Source organism: Pantherophis guttatus, chromosome 3, assembly GCF_059756535.1.
Source record: "Pantherophis guttatus breed Tessera chromosome 3, ASM5975653v1, whole genome shotgun sequence".
In the NCBI taxonomy this organism is placed as follows: Eukaryota; Metazoa; Chordata; class Lepidosauria; order Squamata; family Colubridae; genus Pantherophis; species Pantherophis guttatus.
Window position 1 is genome coordinate 108,347,107 of NC_142065.1, and position 26,171 is coordinate 108,373,277.

At 35.5% G+C, this 26,171-nt stretch overlaps 1 protein-coding gene across 23 annotated transcripts in view; it reads right to left on the minus strand.

Moving 5' to 3' along the window:
- PRRC2C (proline rich coiled-coil 2C) overlaps positions 1 to 26,171 on the minus strand; it is a 105,704-nt gene that overhangs the window by 17,315 nt on the left and 62,218 nt on the right. For 8 of the 23 annotated variants that reach the window (XM_087890168.1, XM_034409829.2, XM_087890167.1 and 5 more), the window contains exons 17-29: positions 21,913 to 22,118; positions 21,438 to 21,592; positions 20,279 to 20,633; positions 19,653 to 19,738; positions 16,540 to 16,725; positions 15,316 to 15,567; positions 13,189 to 13,278; positions 9,412 to 9,513; positions 5,986 to 6,211; positions 4,356 to 4,559; positions 4,032 to 4,144; positions 2,772 to 2,908; positions 799 to 1,033 (exon numbers count right to left, since the gene is read on the minus strand). In XM_087890168.1, the coding sequence (XP_087746294.1) occupies positions 799 to 1,033; positions 2,772 to 2,908; positions 4,032 to 4,144; positions 4,356 to 4,559; positions 5,986 to 6,211; positions 9,412 to 9,513; positions 13,189 to 13,278; positions 15,316 to 15,567; positions 16,540 to 16,725; positions 19,653 to 19,738; positions 20,279 to 20,633; positions 21,438 to 21,592; positions 21,913 to 22,118 (2,347 nt within the window). The remainder of the gene's footprint in view (positions 1 to 798; positions 1,034 to 2,771; positions 2,909 to 4,031; positions 4,145 to 4,355; positions 4,560 to 5,985; positions 6,212 to 9,411; positions 9,514 to 13,188; positions 13,279 to 15,315; positions 15,568 to 16,539; positions 16,726 to 19,652; positions 19,739 to 20,278; positions 20,634 to 21,437; positions 21,593 to 21,912; positions 22,119 to 26,171) is intronic. The other 15 variants (XM_087890174.1, XM_087890166.1, XM_060690164.2 and 12 more) reach the window with 4 other exon arrangements.

Here is a 26,171-nt window from a genome sequence, read left to right on the forward strand (position 1 = left end):
ATACCTAGCTTTGTTAAAACCGGCATTTTAGAAATCTACTGATAGCCAATGCACTGTTTGCAATTTAGGTGTTATATGGTTGATAGAGCTTTCACCTGCCACACTGATTCAGACTTAATTTCAATCTCTTTATCACATCTAGACCCTCAGACCACAATTTTCATGGCATCTTCAGCCTGATCCAGGATGGAAATGTGTAACTGGATGTGATCAGCACATGATGATACCTCACTTCAAACCAATGAATAACCTCCTTTAGTGCATGTAATTGTGGACAGTAGTAGATACAATATTAATAGTAATTTATGAACCGTTAGAAATATTAATAATTCTGCAATCTTATGATTTACAATGTAATCTGAGCTTTATTTTAATAAAGCTCAATTACATTGTAGAAATAGATTAAATATATATATAACTAAAAAGAAACTGGTTAAACCAACCATAGACACAAAACAATGTACTGTGAAATGTCTTTAATACAAGTCAAAATTCACTGTCTTGTTGGGAAAAAATATGCAAAGTCTTAGAATAAACTTAAGAATGGGAATGATATCAGATGAATCAATAACAATCTCTTTAAGTATTAATGGGCCTCTGTTCACAATGTAAGTCACAATTTAGCAGGATTTAGCAGAAGTACTAAATTCTAAAAGCTAAACCTTCTCTTGGGACACTAAACATAAACATAACATAACATAACAATGTTTATATGCATCAGTTTCCTTTTGTTACATCAAAAAAGGCAAATAATTCCAAAGCTTCGGAAGCCATGTTAGTACCCACTGTTTTTCTTACCTGGAGCAGATGTGTATCAATAAGTTGGGAACCTCCTAATCCTGAAGCTTGACCTAACTGGTGCTCATACAAGATAGGAATAGGCTGAGTGTTGGATGTTTGTTGAAATGCAAGACTTGACTGTGCTTTGGCAAGTTCTTGATGCTGTACTGTTGGGAAGTTGTGTAAAGCTGTGCCCGAAAGAACCACTGGAGATGGCTGAGACAAGCCACTTTGCATAAACGCCTGCTGAGATCTATTTTAAAAAATGGCCTAAATTAATTATTTAAATATTGTTAATTTATTAGAAAGCTGCCACAGCAAGAAAAGTTTAAAGCTGCACTGAAAAAACTGAGCAAAATATTCAAGCAAATACAACAGTTTGCATATAGTACTATGCCTATATTTAAACAACATAGTTGTAGTTTTATTTAAGGCAAAGAATTCCAATGTAAAGCATGACTGAAAGCTGGGCTTATAAATTCTGGCTTCTTTTAATATAATTTATGGCTGAATTTGAAATCTTGGTTTCTTTGATGCTCCTCAGGCTAAACTACTGTATAGTTCCATATTGTTTAAAACACAGGGCTTAAGTATAAACCTGATCTCTAAATAGAAGGGAAACTGATAACCAAAAACAAAACAAAACAAAACAAAAAGTATTCACCATGAAATATGTGCATAAAAACCAACAGAGCAAATGGTCTAGCAACCTCTTTTTGTATGTATATGGTGCAGAGGAAATTTTTTGATAGACAACTATATTTTTATACAGTATATGCATTGACAGTATGCCTTCTTTTAAACTACTGTACTTACTCTCCTGCAAAAGAGTTGTGTGTTGTACTTTCTGTCAAGAAATATAAGGGTTGGTATGTGGTGGTGAGATTGCTTTTCTCTATCCTCAATTAGGAATTGGGCATGGTACAAAGTTTGTCATTACAGAGGATAAATTTAGAAAAAGCAAGAAATCACACATAGCTGAGTGACAATACCTTTTTATAGCATCAATTTATCTTGCATTAATATGAATCAGTAAGCATTTGAGCAGAACTCAAAGCTATTGAGTTCCATATTCTAAAAATAACAAGCCACTGTTAAATACATAATAGCTTTAATCAATGTAATCATTTTTTTCTGAATTAAGGATATTTTTGCTTTCTTATTAGAATATTTGTAGGGTTGTGACATTTATTGAAGGGGCAGAACCAATCGCAGATAAAACTACACAAATATTTTTTTATTTTAGATTTTGTTTTTCATCTTATTTGTAAAACTTCAAATAAGTATTTGTAGACAATTAATTAGTAATTGTACTGTATTGGTTTAAGTCACATGCCTGATTAGGAACTACTTAAAGCCAAATCTCACTACTTATTTGAAGATGCTACAAAGATACAGGATATCATTCATCTCCCTCCTCACAATTTACAATGCTCCAATGCTTCTTTGTGTTATAAAAGTGGTGCAATTACAAACAGCCAGTAGCATTCTGAAGAAAGAAGCTATTTCATAAAATGCATGTACTAATATTCTTAAAAATTCCAAATTTTCTTTCACTATAAGGAAATCTGAACACTGATTTGTAACAACATCAACAACTACCACCACCTCAGTTAAATAAACTTAATTGATGCTATTAACTTAAAGCAATTTAAAAATATACTGCAAATTATCTTGTATTAATGATATGAATAAACTAGTACCACAAAAATTTAGAGCCATGGTGGCACATTATTTAGAATGCAGTATCACTGACTGTCAGCATTTCGATTCTCACCGGTTCAAGGTTAACTCAGCCTTCCATTTTTCCAAGGTCAGTAAATGAGGACCCAGATTGTTGGGGGCAATATGCTGACTCTGTAAACCACTTAGAGAGGCCGTAAAGCATTGTGAAGTGGTATATAAGTCTAAGTGCAATTTAGGAGAAAAAGACAGAAACCAGTATTTTCTGTTTCCTGATTCTATTTTTTTGTTTAATTTCAAAGACTTACCTATAGGGTTGCAGAGAAGAATTAAACAACTCTTGGGCCTGTGAGACAGCAGGTGCTGCTCCTAAACTCAGTTGAGCTTGATGCTGTCCTTGAAGAGGAGCATATATTGGAATTGGTATCTGCTGAACTGAAGTAGGCTGGAAGGAAGAGAAATAATTTAAATATCTATGCAACCAACTGACATAGGAAACTCTCCTGAGCTAAATCCACCCAGCTAATCCACTCATTCTTGTGGTGTTTCTCCAGTCTCTCAGCAGAGAGGTCTATTCTAGCCTTATGATTTCACATCCTTTAACTGTAAATTTAATTATTTATAACATTTGTATATTGCTTCCCATTTTAAAAACCATGTGAATGATTTACAATAAAATAATATATGAGACACACTGAATAGTGAACTGGACATTTTAATATGCCCCAGTAGCACTAACCTGTGGCACCTCAACCAATAATTGTACAGCTATTTCATTGTAAGACTGAGAATGCTACTGCTAGATTTGGTTTACAAGAATTCTGAACTGTCTCAGACATCCTAGTGTTCAATTCACAAAAATAATCTTGCATATTGGGATTCCTATGATATCTTTTGGATATAATGTAAAATATTTCAGTATAGGGAAGGCTTAATTTAGCATGTGCAACATCCACCATTCAAAATTTGTATCATTGGTTGATAAAATAAAGATTTCATTATATGAAGGCATTAGATTTATCAGGCAGATTTTTAAAATTTAAATATCGATAACCAGTCCTCCCCGTAATTCTTAAATCAAATGCAAATTCCCCCCCCCCCATCAAGTCTGCATGCTAGTGATAAACACAATTCTCAAGCTGCTTCTAAGATAATTCCTCCTCTTTTTCCAATAGTATCGAGAGAATATTTTTGGTGGTGAATATTATCACCCCTTACTCTCTTTTACTTCAACCTATCACTTATTCATTTTCACCTAGAATGATATACCCTGTTTCCTCCCAAATAAGACACCTCCTGATAGTAAGTCTAATCGGGCTTTTTGAGCGCATGGCAGTAAGGCCAAGCGCTTATTTCAGGGTTCCAAAAAATATAAGACAGGGGGTTATTTTTGGGGAAACATGGTAATTTCTTCACTAGAGTAATTAAAACCAACTAGCATCAATGCTAGCTTAACGTTTTATTTTGAGAGTGATAATAAAAAGCAAGGCTGAATAAATTTCACGCTAGATTGATTTAATTTAACCTGCATATATTTGTAAACTGTTTCCCAATCTCACGAAATGTACCTGTGAGAGTCCTGGTTGAAATCCTTGCTGCTGGGCAAGTGAAGGAGGAGCCAAACGGGCATGTTGGGTATTGAATAAATGAGTTGTATCCATATAGAATGCAGGAATTTGAGCTACAGGACCACAAGAAAAGATAAAAATTAAAATACGAAGAGGAAAAAATAACTAATCCAATTTTCAGAGGAATTCCAATATTCTCTTGTATACTAAATTAGATTTATACGACTGGGAGAAAACAATACTGATGTTTGTAAGGATGCATACCAGAAAATAAGCCACCAGGAGAGATGAACTTAAATTTAATGAATCAATTTATCACATTACCTGCTGTTGATTGAGACACATAGACCTGTGGACTTTGCTGTTGTTGGGCGATCAGAGATGGCATACAGCTTAACTGGGAAAAATGACCAGCAGATGCTAAATTGCTTGTTTGTAATTGTTGTGGCTTCACTTTACAGATGTTGGGTGGATCAGAAGTTGTAGTGGTTTTTGTACTTAGTGAGGAAGTAGTGTATGTTCCAGCTCCTAAGATTAGAAATCAGCAAAGCAAGATTCAAGAGTTACTGACAAAATATTTCAGCATAATAATCAAAAGTTTGATCCACCTTAGCTGGTTGCACCTAGTTAGATGAATCTTAATGCAAATTGCATTACAGCAATATTTCATTAAATATTCTTTCAATTTCAGAATATTATTGTACAAGGATACTGCTATCTACAAAAAACGGCATGATAGTGAAACCTTAATGATATGCATAAAAACTATCTGACAGAGACATACTGTTCATAGCAGCTATTCTTCAACAATGACAATTTCCTTGAAGATATATTAAAGAACAATATGTTATCCTTGGTGTACTGTTTGCTAAACCAAGATTGTTTATTTCAAATGACAGCAACCTATCTCAGCTCTTTAAGACATTTTACATTATTTTCCTAGAAACAGGCAATATATAATACTCTATAAAATGAATTTAAGAATTAAAGTTTTAAGATTATCCAAAAACCAAATAAATTTGTGCATATAGATGAATTTCCATAAATATGACAAATAGTAAAGTTACAGAAAGGCACCAGGTCACCTGTTTTAAAGAAAAATCTGGCAACAGTTTATATTAGTAGAAATATTTTCACAGAATGTTTAACTGGGGTGCAAGCTGTTTTTTTTTCTTTCAGAAACACCAAGTAATAATTATTTTAGAGCAGGGATGTTAAACTGGCGGCCTGAAGGCCGAAAGCGTCACTTGCAGGCCACGCCCACCCCAGCTCTGCAAAGGCAAAAAACATCACGATATGTCATGATATGTCACGTGACACAATCGAGGAATTATTTCAAAATTATTGGCAGTTTATTAAGTGATGAAGAGAACTGAACCATACATTGAAAAAATCATTTCTCTATATTCTGTGTTTAGAAATATATATCAAAATTTTCAGAGATGCTGTTATTGTGGAAAGGGTCTTAAAATTTAAGTGACTCAAAATATATAATACATAACAATGTGTTTGCAAAGCACTTTTGTTTGGATACACACTTAATTAAAATTATACAGTTCAAGATCAAAACTTCTGCTCAGAATATATTGCATTTTAAAGGCTCTTATTCTTTTCTAATTCAAGTACAATTTTCTTTCCAACAGTTGATTGTATAAAACTTTTATATAACTTGTAAAAATTAATGATAGTTAATAATTTTTCACTGATTATCAATATAAAAAATGCATGAGAGCCTTGTTAAAGAAGAATAATTCAAAGTTTTTAGTTCTAATAATTTAGATAAACAAATTAAAAGGATACAAAATTAAGTGAATCAAACTAAAACATCATACACCTTGTTTTTTAGACAGGACTGAACTAAATAATAAGTAAAGAAACAAAGAGAGCTTTATTAAAAAAAAGTTAGCAAGTTATTCAGTCACATTTCTCAGTCATATTTCCTAAAGGTTAATACCTGACAATGAAGTTGTAGGTGTAACAGAAGCTACAGGAATGGGAGGCATGGATGCACTTGAAAAAGAGCTGTATGTACCACTGGTTGGTCCACTGCTACTGCTGCTGTTCCCACCTCCACTGCTACTACTATTACCACCAGTAACAGGAGATGCTGATGATGTAACAGGTGAACTCTTTTCTCCCACATTTGGTGAATTCTCCCACGCTTTGCGAGCAGATTCCATCTATTCCAGGGAAAAAAAGGCTTTATTTTAAGACTTGTACTACTTTTTCATTTCTATATTTTTGTTTCAGTTTATTCTAAGATAACTCCCTACTATTTTAAGTAAATCTTCAAGGAAAAGCAAACTCCCTTACTCCATTGCATATAAAGTATGTCAACTGTCTTTGTTTCTAAAATGAATCAACTCCTATATATCTGATGACAGTCCAGTATGTTTATTATTATTTGTAAAGCCCACCATATTAACATCATTCATTCCTTTCTTGTATTACTTCTCTGAAAACTGCAACACAGATTGTGCAATAATCAAATCAATGAAAAGGTGATGTGGATCTAAGATCTGCATCTCACATTATGGTTGACTTTCATAATTTAAGAATACAGAGTAGATCCTGATCATTTTCACTGTCAAGACATAATGCTATAGCTTTCAGATAAATTATATCAAATGCCAATCACTATGATACCACAATAAATTTATAGATATTCATATTTGAGCAACAGCAGTGACAGATCTGCCCCAATCAGGTCCCTTAGGGAAGAAAGACCCTTGACTCCATTTGGATGAAGTGATAAGTTTTTTTTTTTTTAAACTAAAGGCTCCTGGCTGCATTCCAGCTCTCCCTCCATGACCAGTCCGTCTTCAGCCAATGAAGAGCTGCATAGGTGTTTTGAGAAATGCTGAGATATTTGGGGTAGTCCACATTCTTTTCTCAGGATGCATGGCCTGTAATGCTGGCACAAACTGGTTCCGTGCTTCTCTGGTCTCTGTCAAACTGTCATCCCACCTCCCAATTTCCCATTTCATCCCCATACATTTATTGCCCATTTGTTCTCCTGTGTCCCCTCCCCCCTGGCCTTTGATGACAGGATGCCAGCAAGGCGCCAAGTTGAATATCAATAATATACTGATGAAACTGTTCCCAACTGCACTGTGTAAGATAATATATAAGCAAGTTTCTCAAAACACAATCAATTTTATGTAGACATTTACTGACATCCTCATGAAGACTTCGTTAAAACACTTTTTCTAGGATACAGGTAGCCCTCAACTTACAGCCACAATTGAGCCCAAAATTTCTGTTCCTAAGCAAGGCAGTTTCTAAGTGAGTTTACCCCCCTTTTATGACCTTTTTGTCACAGTTGTTAAATGAACCACTGCATTTGTTAAGTTAGTAACCCAATTGTTATCTGAATCTGGCTTCTCCATTAATTTTGCTTGACTGAAATTTGCAAAAAGTGATCAAATGATCTTGGGACACTCCAGCTGTCATTAAGCATCCAAATTTGGTCACACGACCATGCGGAAGCTGCAACCGTTGCAAGTATGAAAAATGGTCCCAAGTCACATCTTCACTGCCATTGTAACGCTGAATGGTCACTAAATGAATGGTTATAAGTGGAGGACTACCTTGTATGAACTATCCAATCATAGAAAGGCCACCTTGGTGGAGTAGATAGATTTCTATATAAACTCTTTTAATTGAGATATGTGGAATAAAGATATTAACTGGAAATTCAATATTGATAATAATTCAGCTCTTATAGGATGACCAATGCTGTGTGTGTGTGTACTTAGCATACTTCCTACAGGAAGGAAATTGGCTATATTTGACTGAATGTTTTTTTTTTGTCTCCAGACTCTCATAGATGATAATCATTCCACAGAATACAATTTGAAAATTGTTGCATTAAATCACTACATTCTTATTAGAAAAAAAGGCACACTACTTTGTCAGAACAACACTTCAAAACGTATCATATTTGAAAAGGTAAAAAAGAGACGCTTAAATATTTTTTAATGTAGAGAGAGGATTAAGCAGAGAGAGATTTTTGTAAAACTGTATATATACAGTATATTCTAAAAACAGCTCTTACGTCCAGTGTTGTTACGTCTGACATATGTTTTATAATGATTTTTAGGAAGTATTGAGCCTCAAAGTTTCATTTTTAAATTCTGTTTATGACTTCTATATGCATATGTATGTATGTATGTATGTATGTATGTATGTATGTATGTATGTAAGTTTTAGTGATGTATGCCAACAGAAAATATCTTTAAGAAATAATAAAATTCCAGGAGGAATATTTATATTAAATGTAGAGAAATTTCACTGACATGAGTTATGCAAAGCACAGATGTATATATATATCTATATCTCGACTTATGTATGCATTGATGAATGGATAGATGAATAGACAAAAAGGTAAGATAGAAGGGAATAGAGATGTACTTATATAAGAGGTAAAACTAAAGTATCTCACATTAAAAGCAATCGATTTATCTACCAAATTATTAATATTAGAAAGCTCATATGTTAAGTAAATAATCAGAATTTCTGGTTTTAAATGCTAGAATTCTCCAGATATGCTTAAGATGAAAACAATGTTTGTAAAAAGTGGTTCTTTGATATAAAACTATATTATTCATCAAGATTGCTAAGATTTTTTTTCCTGACTCCTTCTTAATACTGTATTTAGCTTATTAAACTTGCTCCTGCTAATACAATTTTGCTCCTCTGAAATTAAAATTTGAAGCCATATTAATTAGAATCCTTTCTGGATTTTAATTGGAATCCAATTGGAAAGGAGGAGAGGAAAAGGAAGAAGAGGGAGCTCTAGCATTCTTATTGTTCTGAACAGAATTGATGTCAATCTCCAAATAATTCTTGTCACTTACTTTATAGAAAGTTGAAATGGTATCCAACCCAAATATATCTTGTCAATATGAATTTTGCCTATCTCCTACCTCTCATATCATCAAAAGAATGCAATTAACCACCAAAACAGTAACTACAAAGAAGTCGACAAATATTAATCAGTCCATTTCTCAATTTGATGCATCCTAGATCAGCAAACCAATATCCATCAAATTGCTATGTTCAACAATGTTAATACAAATCAGAAAAATGAAATTTAAAAAGCTCTGCAATACTAGATATAAGCACCTTTTCTATATGTTCTCTGTGGAAAGGGAAATCATAGATAAATCTCATTATATATTCTGATCTATATCTAATTATATATGGCAGAGAGCAGTTTCTTGGTGTTAAGTTATCAAATGGGGTTAAAAGAATTCAATGAATACTCTTTTTAAAGTTATTTAGCAAAAAAAAGTGTGCCTCTCCCTAATCTACATCGAAAGTTTAAACCTTTCCCCGGCATGCAAGAAAATTACCCTGAGAGGGGCATGGTACATACCTTGAGGGTGAGGTCGACGGTAGCGGGAGAAACTGGAGTTAGGCTGGAGCTCTGTTGTAGAGTCTCCCTCCTAGGGAGGGGAAGGGTGTGGGGCAGGGGCACCTGAAAGGTAGGCAACAGAGGTCACATTCTAGCTGGGTCTATGACAAAAGCCCCATCAAAAGCAAGAGCTCAAGCAGCGCAACTGAACGAGGTAGTCTTCCACTTAAGTACTTGATAGGGAAGCATTCAGAAGGGGGGAGGGGAATCTGACAAATGGGAAATTATCTGATCATTTATGATCTTGGAATATTATCCATTTCTTTTTCGAATTAAAAAAAATCAGGAAAATAAATTTCCTTTAGATTGAGCCTCAAAAGATTCATATAGATGTGATATAAATGTATCTTTGAGATACATTTCCTTCTATAATGCAACAAAAGCATAGAACTATTGCAAATATAGCATGATTTTACTTGAAACTTTTTCAGTTGGATTTAAAGCTTAAGAGGAAGTATTTGAACTTGACTAGACACCTTAAGATTTCCCAAACAAGGATAGACCAACAGAACTTCTTATTCCTCATCATTTCCAGTGTACCAAAATCATCAACTTACATGATACTGCCAAAGAATGGAATAAAGCTAGTTTAACCAATAGAAGTATATGAATTTTTAAGGCATGCAACTATCAGGAAATCCAAGGCCAAAATTCAATACACCAGCATCTAAGAGTAATAAGGTGTTCTGATTGGATATCATTCAACTAAAAGCTTTACATTCTTATGAAAAGAAGGAAAGCAACAAAAACTGTCACACATCAGAACACAGTATACTGAGTATCATGAGATACATTTAATAAGAAACAATTTATCCATAACAAATTCTTGAAGAAATATTGTAATTCCCCCCCCCACCACAAATACAATGATTTAAGAGATGGAATTGCAAAGCAAAAGAATAAGGCTCCCATGGTAAAAGTACTTTCAACTGCCAGATAACATTTGACACTTTGCAACATTAATTACAGCAGGCATGATCAAAATCACTCTTTTAATTAGCAACTTTTCTCTCCAAGGTTAAGATTATTTTGCATTCATAATTATTTCATAAATATATTCACTAAATATTTGCTTGTTTACATATGAGTAAATAATTAGACACCAGATGGCAAGGAAACATTAATAGAAAATCAGTATTTAAATTTAAACATATTTGCTTTCAGAATGGTTGTAATCCATATTCATAATAGTCATAAAACCTATCATTTAGACCCCATTGCACCCATTTCCCTAAATTATTATTTTTTTGTGCTACTATTTTTAAAGTCCTCAAAAAAAGAACATGCATGCTTTACAAACTTTTTCCTTACAATAGTAAAAGCTGAAGAGTAGGAAGGAGTCATTTAGACAGCTAAATAAAATTCCTGCTCCATCTCTAATACAGCAGTAGTAACAGATTTTGCAGAACTAGTTTGATTAGAAGCATTTTCAGTTTCATGTATCTCTCTCCTAAACATTATTTTTTCTTTTTGCCCAGTTTTAGAAAATTAATTTCATAATTAAGCTCCGGCTGAACAATTCATCCAAATCAAAACATTAAAGTTTAAAACTAGTAAAAATATACATACATACGTATGTATGTGCGCACGTGCACATGCGTTTGATAAGGAAACAAAATGACCTTGGTAAGAATGCCATTAAACCTTTTCAACAGTATCACTGTTAAAAGACGATCCAAATGTGACTGTGTGAAAATTCTGCTACATGGTAGATAATAAAAATATTTAGGGGTGGTAAATGTTCACTGTAGTGTAGATATGAAATACTAGTTTTGTTTCTATGTATATCAAATTCAATTATTCTCTGCTTCAGCTTTCTCCAGGTTTTATCTAGGTCCAGCATAGAAACAAACAGGTTGCTGTGCGGTGAGCTCACAGTAAAGGTGGGATGTAGACTGCTCTGATATTACAGTGGGATAGAAGGGTATGAAGAATACATTATTTCATACATACATCTTAGTATTATAAAATAGTCAATTTGGAGAAGGGACAAAGGTTTTGGCCTAAAAACCAAGACACTATGAATTCTAGGCCTCCCTTAGGCATGATAGCCAACTGGGGTGTGACTTTGGGATAGCCACTCTCTCTCAGCCCAACCAACCTCACAGGGATGTTATGGGAAATATAGGAGGCAGGAGCATTAGTTTTGTCACCTTGAGTTATATATTTAAAAAGGCAAGATAAAAATGATAATCATCATCACCATGATCATAAAATGGTTCATATAAGGAACATGTTTTTAAAGAGAGATATAGCTACCTTGATCCTTTAAGGTAAGTAATTGTTTTCTTATAAGCACAGTTTACAGTTTGATATAGTACTAGATTTTGGTAAAATGGAATGACATTATTAACCAGTCCACATGACAGTATAAAATATGCGACACAATAACATGTGTTTAACAGTTCCTATGGCCTTTGTTCTTTATTACAAAAGTAAAACCTTAGCCCAAATGGGATATCTTTGTATCTTCCTTCTAAGACTTCAGTAGGAAGGGCATCAAATTGAGTCAAGGAGAATGTCCTCTGACATAGGTTTTAACAAATCTGAGGAGGATAATAAACAGAAGTAGGCCAGCAGTATATTGTTGGGAAAAGATACCAGAACTAACTATCAGTTCTTAATCTGCTGCCCCAAGAATACTAATGTACACTTGTATCTGAATGTGCAAAAGTTGGAATAATGAAATCCAAGGATGTCAGATCAGTGGGTGCAAAACATGTTTTGGCTGGATGTGTGAAGATGCGAAACTAGGCATTGGTCTTTTTGCAACTGATACCAACCTCATGGGGAAAAAAGGATTTGAGATACAGCAGAAGACTGAAAGGGATGTGTTTCGTATATACAAGCTCTAGGACAGTGATGACTAACCTTTTTGCCATCCCGTGCCAAAAGTGGGGGGAGTGTGTGTGTGGGGGTCGCCCACGCATGTACCCACACCCATAATTCTATGCTCCCTGCCCCCATGCATGCGTGCACGACCCCCCATGCCCCTCCACTTTTGGCATGTGATGGCAAGGTAGGCCCGTTTTTTGCTCTCCCCAGGCTCCAGAGCCCACCTCCCCTGAGGCCGGAAACAGCCTTTTTCCTGACTTCTGGTGGGCCCACAAGGTCCGAAAATCAGCTGGCTGACACGAGCATGCATGCCGGAGCTTAGCTCACGTGCCTGCTGATATGGCTCCGCGTGCCACATGTGGATGCGTGCCACAGGTTCGCCATCAGGGCTCTAGGATATGCATAACTATGTGTTCAACTGAACATCCATCTCTATCTATCTATCTATCTATCTATCTATCTATCTATCTATCTATCTATCTATCTATCTATCTATCTTTACACAAATCACTGTTTTTGGATGTGCCAGATTTAAGAGTGTACTATGTAATTACCCCGAATGAGTATAATTTCTTAATTATTCCTTTAATAACCCAGTAGTAATAAGTGTACACTTCCTTACCGCATGGTATTACATGTTACTTTAATATGCAAAGAGCACATCATCTATCTTATAGCTATTGTTTCAACATCTAATCACTTTTTACAAGCTTTCCAGGATATTTTAATTGGGAGTATATATGTTAACATTATTTAAAAGCCACGATTTTATTCTCAGTAGATAAGAGAAATGTAGCTTATTTAATAATATTTTTCTACAGGTATAATCGAAATCTAAAATAATTTAATTTTAAAATAAAATTAAATAGAGGAATTATACTATGAGATAATTAATACACCTACATTTGTAACTAAAGTCTCCTCCATCTTTGCACTGTTTGTTGCCACTGTACTCGAATGAGAAGATGGTGTTGTATAGTCTGTTACAGACTCCTGTAAAAAAAGTTCAACCAGTTTATCTAAATCATATACGTAACTTCCCTCAAAAATATGATTTGAACTTTGAGAAGAAAAGAATAATTTGTCATTTTTAAATTCCCAAGCTGAATTTCTCTATTAGAATAACTTAAAACTGTTAACTTTACATATTCGGTATTTTTTTAAAAGTAAACCTTTGTTGGTTATTATTTAGAGAGTAAATTTAAAGAGCTATAGCCTGTCAATAATAAAAAAAATCTGAAACATGATTTTAAATTTCATATAACCACTGAGCAGGAAACGTAACATTCCCACTCATTTAAAATATAGAAAACACTAGCAACATATTTGATATTCAAATACCCTATCTCAGTGGTCCGAAACCACCGGGCCATGAAGTAGTACTGGTCCATGGATTGTTAGGAACTGGGCCACATAGTTACAGGAGAGCGGCAGGCGAGCAAGCGAAGCTTCATCTGTAATTGCAGCCGCTCCCCAGCACAAGCATCCCGTCTCAGCTCCATCTCAGATCAGGCATTGGATTCTCATAGGAGCACAAACCTTACCGTAAACTGCGCATGAGAGGGAGCTGGATTGCACACTTCTTTCCCCCCTCCCCCCCCCGTCCATGGAAAAATATCTTCTATGAAACCAGTCCCAGATGCCAAAAAGGTTGGGGACAGCTGCCCTATGTCATGTCATAAAAGCTGTGGATTGAAAGACTCTTTCCAAAAGTACATAATTTACATTATTTAACACAAGAAATAGTTCTCAAATATTGTATGTCAATCCCAAAATGAGTCAATATGAATTGCGTCATATTGGACTCTTATGTATTTGTTATGACTCTAACAATAATCTGCATATGTTATTAACTACTAATATCAAAAATGATTAAGAGACTTTTGAAAAATTGGACATCCCAATAATTGAAAGGATAAGCATCTATAGAGTTAGGCTCTAGCTATTCTACAGTTTCACTGAATCACAATCCTCGCAATACATTTTCCAATATCACATTTTTCTACTATAGAAATAGTAGAACAGTAGAAAATAGTGGTAATAAATCTTACAACAACTAGTCCTCAATTTATATCCAGTTTACCAAACATTTGAAGTTTTGACAGAACCCCTAAAACAGTGATGGTTAACCTTTTCAGCACAGAGTGCCAAAACTGGAGTGTGCGCACTGAAGCACCCGAACCTGGAAGAGAGCAGCTGGCCAGTGCGCAATGGCCAGCTACTCTTCCGGGTTCTGTCACGGGCATGTGCGCCTGATCGGCTTTCTGGCGTGGATATGCACCAGCCAGCTGCTCTCTTCCAGGTTCTGGTGCACATGTGGTCTTTGAACAAAAAAGTGCCGAAAAAGTTAACCATTGCATGAAGACCAGGAACCCAGAAGAAAGCAGCTGGCCGGTGCGCATCCACACCAAACCAGCTGTTCGGCATGCATGTGTGCGACGGAACTCGGAAGAGCAACTGGTGACAGCGCACGTGCCCACAGAGAGGGCTCTGCATGCCACCTCTGGCACGCGTGCCATAGGTTCGCCATCACAGCCCTAAAAGCTACTTACAACCTGGTTTCAAAGTTCTGACAACACACACGCACGCACACCCGGTCATATGATCATAGCACTTAGCATTTTTGGCCATTTGCAACCAGCTGTGGTCATGTGACCAGGGTTTACAACAATTTTGCCAGCAACTGGTATTTACTTCAGATTTCTGGCAAAAACTAATCCACAGCAAACCGTAAATTCGCTTAACAACCACTGCAGTAGCTTAACAACCATTAGAAAACAAGCCAGTTGGTCATGTGACCTGCTTTATGACTGTCACAATTTAGGACTGTAATTGCTAGGCTCAATTATGGTTATAACTTGAGAACTACTTACACTATTTTTTGAAATGGGGAGAAGTCAACTAATATCAAGATTGTCTTCACAACAAACAGTCTTACACTTCTTTTATGCTCTCACTTCAGAAAGCACCATAAAAGAATGTATTTGATAAAATTTGGGCAGGAAGAAATAGGCACTTCTACTTTCTTACTTTTTGAGTTGCTCCAAATTCTGCAGCCGACACTGATATCATTGTTCCTATTTCTGTACTAAGTTCATTAGTTGATTTGTTTTCTTTAGAAGTAATAGGATCTGAGCTTCTGACTGTATTAGCACTGGACTTTTCTTGCATCTCAGAATCACCCTGTTGAGCCTCCTTTACTTTTTTGTTCTTTAGTGATCGCTCTTTCCCAATTGGGCCAGGCTTGTATTCTTTGCTTTCTACTGGATTCATATCTGGAAGCTAAAAAGAATTAATATTTAATGTAAATATATGTATATGCTGAATACCAGAAGAAGGTATGGAAGTAATCAATCCAGTAACCACTGAGTTGTTTTTGTGGCTCATCAAAATTTGTATTTGTATAATACCTAACTACCTTGATTCCAAAACATTAAGCAGGATTGGATTCGATATTTGGCATATCAGAAAACCTGAAGGCTTTAGACTATATTGAGAAAGGCAGAAAAAAAATCCTGAATATAATTACGTAGTTATCAGGAGTTGAACATCATTCAAAGGAGAATTTATCTTTTACCTATGTTCTATCGAGAAAGAGGGGAGATCATATGTGGAAAAATTCATCAGATTTTGCAGATTTCCAAATTCCAAGTCAAATTAGATTCAGATTTTGTTTGATTCTAAGGAAACTTCAGATTTCTATAAAGTAACCCAAACCAAATTAGGAACATTCAGAAATGTGAACTGTACTCCTGAGCACTGTAAAAAGCTACATAATTTTTAATAATAATAAAAAAACCAAAATGGGAAGAAGAGAAAGAGACAGATCTGATGATATATAGTTCTATAATCTACAATTCCAGGTTCCAACTACTTCCAAATTCTTACATTGTTTATTTATTCAGTAAAATTCCTCTGCAACAGTTATCTGTAATTGGCGAAGCTATTGCATCAGTAAAAAGCAACTAAAACCCAATTCTGGTAAAAATTCTGTTAAAGATAGAAAATAATATTTTTAGACATGAGCAGCCTCTATTAAATAAAAGACGAGTCCTGGCTGTTTAGGCACCCTATAGACTGTATGAACTCAACAATTCCTTTTCCCTACTACAATGACTTCAATCATTAACTTCTCTTTCACAAGATCCAATGAGAAATGGAGCTTTTTATTATATATTTTGTTTAAAATTCTTGGAGGATTAAATGGTTTCAGGGTGCCTCTCTAATTGATGAGAATTGGAAAATTTCACTCACCTTTTGTGTTTTTATAGGTCCTGCACGTGGTTGTTTTTGCCTTTGTTCTTTTGGTTCAAGAAGCTTTTCTGAGGCCTTATCTGAAACCGGCCCAACTTCACTATCACTCCCACTAGAAGCTGGAGCTCCAAATTGAATGGTTTCTATTCCCAAATCAATTCCACTTTCCTGTCCAGCAGGGGTTCCCTAGTAAAGGTACCAATTTTTTAAATTTATAACTCAAGTAGACTTTTGTGCTGTATTATAGCATTTAAATATTTTGGAGAAATTATACCTAAAAAACTTGTGAACCCATATTCATTAAATTTTAACCAGTTAAATCATGTAAATCAACAAAAAATATCCTGGTTGGGGAAAATAACTACAAAGTATCTATTTTACCATATTTTTTTTATATTTCAAACCCACTGTATCTTTCTAATTATGCAGGAATGATAGAATTACTGAACAACTTTATACATGAGGGTAAAATGACACAGGTTAAGTTGTTAATAGCAAATCGAAGACAGGAGAAATAAGAATTCCAAATTTACAAATGCTATTACAATATAATACTATTGAATAGTAAGTTTGTTAATATAACCTTGAACAGTTTTCAAATTGGCTTAAATATGAAACTAATGGTTTAAAAAATAGTTCAAGTTAAAGTATTATAATTTTCTAGTTGTTCATTCAAAAAGTTAGGTAAACCCCTTGTGGAAAAGAATAGGTAAACCAATATAAGACAGCATTTACTCTCTTGGATGCAGATATTTTTTTACAGCAATGTCACCTGTCCAAAACAAGTTGTAAACAGTAGGTTTGAAGCACATCTTCTTAAAAAAAAGTATTAAAGGGGAGTTTGAGTCTTTAATACAGGTAGTCCTTGACTTACAACTGTTCGTTTAAAGACCAAAATTACAAGAAGCACTAAAAAAAAAAGCGACTTATGACCATTTCTTACACTTATGATTGTTGCAGCATCTCCACAGTCATGGGATCAAGTTATGAGTGCTTGGCAACTGGCATGTTTTTCCGATGGTTGCAGCTTCCTGGGGTCTTGGGACTGTCCTTTGCAATCCCATTCTAGGGAGCTTCTGAGAAGCAAAGTCAGTCAATGGGAGAAGCCAGATTTGCTTAATGATTGCGATTCACTTAGCAACTGTAATGATTCACTTAACAACCATAGCAAAACAGTCATAAAAGGGGGCACGCTTCATTTAACAACTTCTTGCTTAGCAACGGAAAATTTGATCTCCACTGTGGTCATAAGATGAGGACTATCTGCACTATCTGCACTTAATCAGACTTTGCTTATACATGGGCATTCTAGATTATTTAAAAATAGGTTAGAAAATAGACTGTTAAAAAGAAACACTGAGCACTGTATTAATTGATACTATCAATTACAGATAGTCTTTACAACCACTAAAATTTCTGTTGCTAAGCAAGACAGTGAATTTTGTCCCATAGTACAACCTTTCTTTTGACAGTTTTTTTTTTTTTTTGATTTATATACCGCCCTTCTCCGGAGACTCAGGGCGGCTTACAATGCGCTAAGCAATAACCTTCATCCTTTTGTATATTTATACAAAGTCAGCTTATTGCCCCCACAACTGGGTCCTCAATTTACCTACCTTAGAAAGGCTGGAAGGCTGAGTCAACCTTCAGCCTGGCGAGATTCGAACCTGCAGTAATTGCAGGCAGCTGGTCTTAATAACAGGGTGCTTTAGACCACTGTACTACCAAGGCTCACAGTTAAGTGAATCCCTGCAGTTGTTGAGTTACTAATGATTGTTAAAAGAATTTGACTTATGACAAGCATTGACTTTGCTTGTCAGAAGGTAGCAAAAGGTGATCACATGACTTTGGGATACTGCAACTGTCATAAATACATGCCAATTGCCAAGCATTCAAATTTTGAACACAAGACCATAAGGATGTTGCAATAAGTGTGAAAACTGGTCATATTTCAGTTTTTTCAGTGCCACTGTAACTTTGAATAGTTGCTAAACGAATGGTTGGAAGTAGGAGGACTGACTCCCTGTATTAGTACATTCCTAATGTATTATGAAAGATTTATTATACAATAACAGAGCTAGCTAATTGAATTATATATTTAAAATTAAAATTAAAAAATGAAACAAGATGAATCTGCATACATCAGATCTTAACATAAACCACTAATTCAGAGAAAAGATGCTTTCAGGCACCTTTTGTGTCACTTTTCCTTTATACAAGTGAATGAAACAGTAACTCTAATCACTATTCATTAATTATGAAGAACAAAAGCATCCTAGAAAAAAAAGCAAGAGGCAAATGACATTGCATTCTCAGCAGAGATTTCCGATTCTTTGTCAGGGAGAAAGCTTTTACCCTTTCAGCATATCAGTTCCTTTGATTTGAATGTGAGATCCTTTGCTAAAAAATGGCTGAGATTGTTTTTAAAGATATCTGGGAGTGTTTTCCACACATTTCCAGCTATTTGTCAGTAAGGAGGAGTTTTTTCCCTATTGATGTCAATAGAACTGTGTTCAATAATCCCTTTTAAAGGTTTAAACACTGCCTTCTGTTTTCTACTTTGTGTATCTATCACTTTCTATATGGCTATATCTGCCTGAATCTGTCTGTGCCTATCTCTCTCCAAATGATTTGCTGTATCTAGAGAGAGAGAAAAAGCAAAACTGTAGCAAACTCTAGATGTCCAATTTGTTGTAAGTGGAGGTATCTCCATTATAGCAAATTTGTAACAAATCATTCCATTACAAAGTGGCTGCAACACAACGCTTTTTAAAACTGAAACGTGACCAACAATGCAGCTTATAATATATGGCTTAGATACAGGTTTTTCTATTTATTTATTTATTTTTATTTTATTTTATATTGGATTTCTATACCGCCCTTCTCCCTGAGGACTCAGGGCGGTGTACAGCCAGATTAAAAAAACATGCAGAACAAATATTAAAAACAATTAAAAGATATATAAATTTGGCCCAATTAAAACTCATTTACCAATTAAAAACGTTTAAAACATTTAAAAACAGTTAAAAATTTCATCTTAAAATTTCATCTTATATTTAAATATATATGCATGGCAAGTTTTAAATCAAAATTCAAACTATCTATTACCATACCTCTGGTGAAGTAGCTGATCCAAATGATGTCAAAGGCTTATTCCATGCACTGACAGAAGGTGGCTGTGGAGGACTAATAGGCCCCACTAAAAGTTCAAAGAATAAAGTGAATCAGAATTTTTGAAAGGAAAACATATTAGCAAAAGTTCTGAAAAGTGGTTTAAAGATACCTCCCATAAAGTTAAGTTCAGGACATTTTGAAAACAACAAATCACTTACTATAATGTACAACTGAAGAAGAAAATTGATGGAATTCAATTCTGGAATTGATCCAGGAAAAAGTGGAGGAACACAGCACGTGAAAGTAGTAAAGCAATTCCCATTATATTTTGGGCAATATTCACATTTTCAAAGTTCAAATGATAGATAGAAAAATTATAATATTTGGAAGAGTCAGAGAAAAAAAAGGAACAGACAATGATACAGATTTTAAGAGTGTGTGGCTGAACTCTGCAGTTTTAAGATCTAATTTTTACTCATAACAATATCATATGAGGGGCTGAACATTTCATGTCAAGAGAAACTGAAAAACCCAGGGAGAGAAGTTAATTCAACACTTTAAAGTACACATTTTTCTTTTCTTTTCTTGTATATGTAACTAGATGGAAAAAAAGATCTCTGCTTACATTTTTTAGAGATGTCATTGAGGACGCTTGTAGGGGGTACTTTATTATCCCAAAATTCAGTTCCTACAGCATTATGGGCAGGTGCATTCTGCAGAGCTTTGCTTGTTCCTGCATAGTCTGTACAGATGTTCACTGCACAAGTTGCTGGTGTTTGTGCCTGAACTGAAGTTTGTGGACTTGGAATCTGAGACACACCTTGCAATGGGACTTGTGGTTGAGCCTGACCTTGTTGAGCAGCAGCCGCAGCAGCAGCTGCTGCTGCTGCCGTCGCCTGTTGTTGCTTTTTGGCAAACCTGGGTGGTAGCTTAGAATTTGTGCATCTTCCTTTTTCATTTGAATTCTTTTTGGTCCAAACCTGAGAAAGAAAATACTGTTGAGAGATGATCCACTAGGGAAAGATGAAACTGAAATGCTTAAAAGGCAAAACTATGTTTTCCAAATGACATCCATATACTCAGAGAATATATGTTTGACTGATGATTAAAAAAATGATTAAATGAATTTATACAGCACAAGCAGACTGATAGATTCCTTCCTACAACTATAAGATTTTTCCCTATGGCCATTTTATCAACTATCAATCAGATAATGATGAATAATCTGGACTGAGGAGCTGCATACAAATTAATAAACAATTTAAAAGACACCATGTTCATCATTTAACAGAATATTGAACTAGTCAGCCCCACAACTGAATCCAGTATGGTAATTCTTTTGGCCTGCAAGGAAAAATGTTCCGGGAAATGTTGCCATTAATTTCAAGTAGAATGTTCTGTGAATAAGGATGCTTAGGTACCATTTACTCCAGATATTTCTCAATTTCAACTCCTGGTCAATCCAAGGAATATGAATCACAGCAAGATATATGCAAACAGTTGTAGTTCAGCAACATCTGAAGAGCCACAGAATACCCAATATGTGGTGAGGGGGTAGAAAGTGATCAAATGTATTAATTATGTAAATAGTTTACAACATAAGATCAACTTATCCTGTAAGATTCCAATCTGAACAGGACATCACGAAATGGAATAAATCAGAATTCTTTTGCAGGGACTAAAGAAAGTGCAGAATGTAATTGAAACTATCTGAGTAACTAGATATAATTCAAATGAATACTTCTTTCTACAAGGAAAAAGTAATGCTATGCATTATTTCAAACCTGCACTGTTTGTTCTTCTTTTTTTCTACGTTCTTCATCTTGCAAACGTTTTTGCTGTTTTTTTGACACTACTTCAGTAAAACCATCATTGCTCAAGCTGGATTGGGAATCTTCAATCACTGTCACTTCAGGATGATCATCAATAATGACAACGCCTATAAAGGAAGTCCAAATTTTAATTAGACCTATAACTAGGTACCAGTTTAAAGCAACAGTCATTATCATAAGTTTAGTTTATTCAGGGGAAAGGACCCCCCCCACACACACCATTATTCCACTCAATGTTTCATGAAGAAAGTATTATATACAATCATAGAGTTGGAAAGTACCTTGGAAGTCTTCTAGCCCAACCCTTGCTCAGTGCAAGAATCCTCATGATTGTGGATAAATAGCTATCCAATCTTTTCCTGAAAATCTCCAGGAATGGAGCATTTATGAATCTTAAGTATCTTACAGAGATTTTCCAAGTACATACTTGCATAGTTATTAAGGTCAAACTGAGAGATTGCATCCACTTTCTCTTTGGGTTTCTTTGGGCCAGACTTGGATTCTTCCCGCTTCTTGTTGTTGCTATCTTTGGAACCTTTTGGCACAGCAGCACTGTTACCGTTTTCCTCCTGATACAAATTGCTGCTTACTGATTCAGTGCTAATCACAACAGGTATCTGTTCTTCAAATGGTCTGTACAAGAAACAGGACCAATTAATTTAGTAATAATAAATAATTAGTAAAAGCATAGCAATGGAAGAAATAATGGCATTTAGCACGTTATGGAACATTGTCCATATTTTAATTCCACATGCCTCATTTTATGTGGGATTTAGGTAGTCCTCAACTTATGGTTGTTTAATGCAGTCATTACAGCCTCAGAATGGGTGCTTTGGGCCACTGTAAAACGTTGCACCTCCTCCATTACATGACCACATTGCAATCATGTGGCCACCATTTGCAATCTTCTCTGCCAGCTTCCCCAGAAAGTCAATGGGGAAGACAGCAGGGAAGGTTGCAAGCACAGGAGATGCTGGATTTGAGGTATGTCCCCAGTATGCCAAAGGATTTCTCCTCCTCTCCATACAGGGACAGGAAAGCCTATTGATGACTAGAAAAACAGACCTCAAATCTAGCGAAAATGCTAGCGAACACAGATTTTGAGCCTCCAAGAACAATGGCATTTGCTAGCATTTTCATTAGATCTGAGGTCTGTTCCTCTAGCATACCGAGGGATTTCTCTCCCACCTCACCAAGTCCAGGAGGTCCGGGCCCTCTACCCAAATGTTCTGCTTAACAACCTCCATTATCACTTAATGACCAAAACTGGGAGAGTTGGGATTACAGTCATTGCATGAAGTGGTCACATGGAATCTCATTTAATGACTGCTTTGCTCGATGACCAAAATTCCAAGTCCAATTGTCATTGTAAGTGGTCGACTACTTGTACTACAGTAAAGCTATTTTGTCCTTTCTTGACAAATGCAGAAAGTTTCTTTCAACACATGCCCAGGATTTTGGATTGGAGAAGGAAGGAGGAATGTAATGGACTTCCAACTATAGAGAAGTATCTGTCCTTATTTTGACAACAAATTTTACTTTTTTAAATTAACATTTGTGCTTTTTTCCCCCCAATTCAAAAATGTTGTGTGTACAGTAGAATCTCTGGTCACAAATGCTTCTGACCACGACCAAATTGGGTTTCCAGCCAAAAAATTCACAAAATTTTTGAATCTGTGGTTACAAACCCATACTCGGTGGTGATCAAACATGGCCATGGCCAATTTTCCCTTCCGCGCCATTTTTTTTGGTAAGCACTAAATTTCCTGTTGTTTTGGGTCATGACCAAATCAGGTTGCAACCAAGGTTATGTAATGAATTATGGTCGTGACCAGAGGTTCTACTGTACAATTAATCCAAACAGGAGTAGCAACAACATAAAAAGGGGAAAAAGCACGTAAACGAAAATATTTATTTTCCTGTCTAACATGTTTTGAATTGAATTAGTTCTGTTTAGAATTATAGCTATAGTATAAACTCAAGTCTTTCATACATGTTTACAACACATGAACACAATTAAAATATGCTGCAGTGCCTTAACCATTCTATGGATCACAAAATATACTGATTGTAGATTAAAATATACAGAACAACAATGATTAAATACTGAATTTAGTTAGCACAATCTTTCACTTTAAAAAAATATTTCAAGCCAGTGCTTTCTGACAAATCATTACAATTATCTGATAGAAAAAACAAAGCAGTTTCATATAGGAAATTTGTCTTTTGATAAAAATGCAGAAAAGATTTATGTAACCAGTTTTACCAAAATTGAGGAAAAACCCCCTTAATAAGGCAGAAATTAAATGGCAGTGCTTTAAAAAAACCAAATAAAAAACCAAGCATATTCCTATTAATTTATTCCAACATACTTCCAGGTGAAATGGGTCTCTAAGGTCAAAATGTCTGTTTTGGTTTTGTCCAAAACTCTTAATTTTTGGAAAGTAATTTCTGTTCCTTATTGAAGTGAAAAGTAAGGTAAAGTTAACCAAGAGGGTTTTTTGGTTCTATTATTTGGTAATTGTCTCTAAATGTGACAAAATGAAGGTACACAAAAAGTGCATAGACAGAAAAACCGTCTTCTAAAAAAAAAAAGAGGTTTTTTTTTTGAAGCAATGTACTCAGCCTGAAAGTTTATAGATTCTGAGAAGGCTTATATAAGTCTGATTTAAAATATCAGGTTGCCTCTTTTATCCTGAGCCAATTTTTTCTTATGGCTGCAATTCATGTGATGATAGCATGAAATGTAAACACTTCTATCTGTTCCAAAGAGGAATCTGTCAGCAAGACTTTCCATGTTAGTGAAACAGAGCTGGCTCTTTATTCCTGAGCTGCCTGGTGTGATCCTGGAAGCAGCCACTGTTGTTTGGATAGTTGTACTGAATTGTGGGTAATCTGAAAATGGCAGCCACTTCTGAGATCGTGCTATGTGGCCCAGGAATTGTGCAGCCTGTTCTGCTTCCTTAATGTGAGCCCTGGAGATCTTTGAAAGGTAAGTGTTAGATGAGTGACATGTGGTAAAGAGGAAGTTGTGGGGCCCAGTGGGATAGGAAACAGGGCTAGGCCCGTGGGGACCTCAAGGGGCAGAAAGTGGAGCAAGGGATACCTCAGGGAGCAGGTGAGGTCTTGGGAGTCCAGGGCAGGGTCTGTGTTAGGTCTCCCAGGGCCCCTGCACTCATCAGGTAGAGAAAAATGGACGGTCATAAGTGAGATAATGACATGGTTGCTTCACTTAATGGCCATTATGACTTCTGACTGTAATAGGCAGGCTCCATTATGATAATCAGTTAAGAACTAACTATGCAAGTGATCAAATATTATCAGGCATTCTCAGCTGTCAACTTCCAAGAAACTATAAGAAAAGAAACTGAGAGAGAAGGAATTATTCTGACCACTTTTGATGCTGGCTTTAACTGCAGTAAATGTATCTCTTCTCTCATCAATTTCCCCTCCCTCCTAGAAATATGCCCTGTAACAGGGATGTCAAACTCACAGTCACGTTGTCATGTCACGTATCACGACTTTCCCCCCTTCGCTAAACCGGGAGTAGGTGTGACCAGAACATGACACATCTGGCCTGTGGGCCGCAGATTTGAAACCCCTGTCCTATAACAATTTCCCTATACCTATCCTTTAAATGGAAGTAACTTTCAGAGCTGTACAAGTTTGGATTAATGTTTTTTTTCTAAAGAGCTAGAAGCCTTGGAATGTGAACACTGCATGTCTACAACTCATTAAACAGACCCGGCAATATCTGTCCACAAGGTTGTGCACCTGCTGTGTTGAGAATTCCATTGCAACCACGCAACCTGGGAAACAGATGTGGCTACAAAATGAGTTACAGTCAAGGGCTGCATTCATGCTCCTACATGTTCTGAAACACCTATGAATAAAAATCTGAAGCATTAACATACTATTTTTAAAAATAATTTAAAATTAAAATCATTTAATTAAATCTAGGTTCTATAATATCTCAAGACTTAAAATGGACATCTAACATCAAATTTATCATCAAAAAAGCACAACAAAGAATGTTCTTCCTGCGCCAAGTCAGAAAGCTCAAACTGCCCAAGGAGCTGCTGATCCAGTTCTACAGAGGAATTACTGAGTCTGTCATCTGCACCTCTATAACTGTCTGATTTGGCACTGCAACCAGTCAAGACAAATACAAACTTCAACGGATAATTAGAACTGCAGAAAAAACAATTGCTACCAATCTGCTTTCCACTGAGGACCTATATAATGCACGAGCCAGAAAGAGAGCTGTGAAAATATCTACAGACCCCTCACATCCTGGACATAAACTGTTTCAACTTTTACCCTCAAAACGACACTATAGGGCACTGCACGTCAGAACAACTAGACACAAGGACAGTTCTTCCCTCCATGCCATCACTCTACTAAACAATTAATCCCCACAACTGTCAAACTATCTAGAAAGGCAGTATTACCATCATTATTCTCATCTTCCCTATTACCTATCTCCTTATCTTATAACTCTTGCTTGTATCTTACAATTTATATTGTTTACTTAGTATCCTAGTATGATTTATGTTGATTGCTTATTTAGTATCCATGACTATCACTACGTGTTGTATCTAATGTTTTATAATGAATGTATTTTTACAATGACTATGATAATGATCTATCACTATTGTCGTATGTACACTGAGAGTTTATGCACCG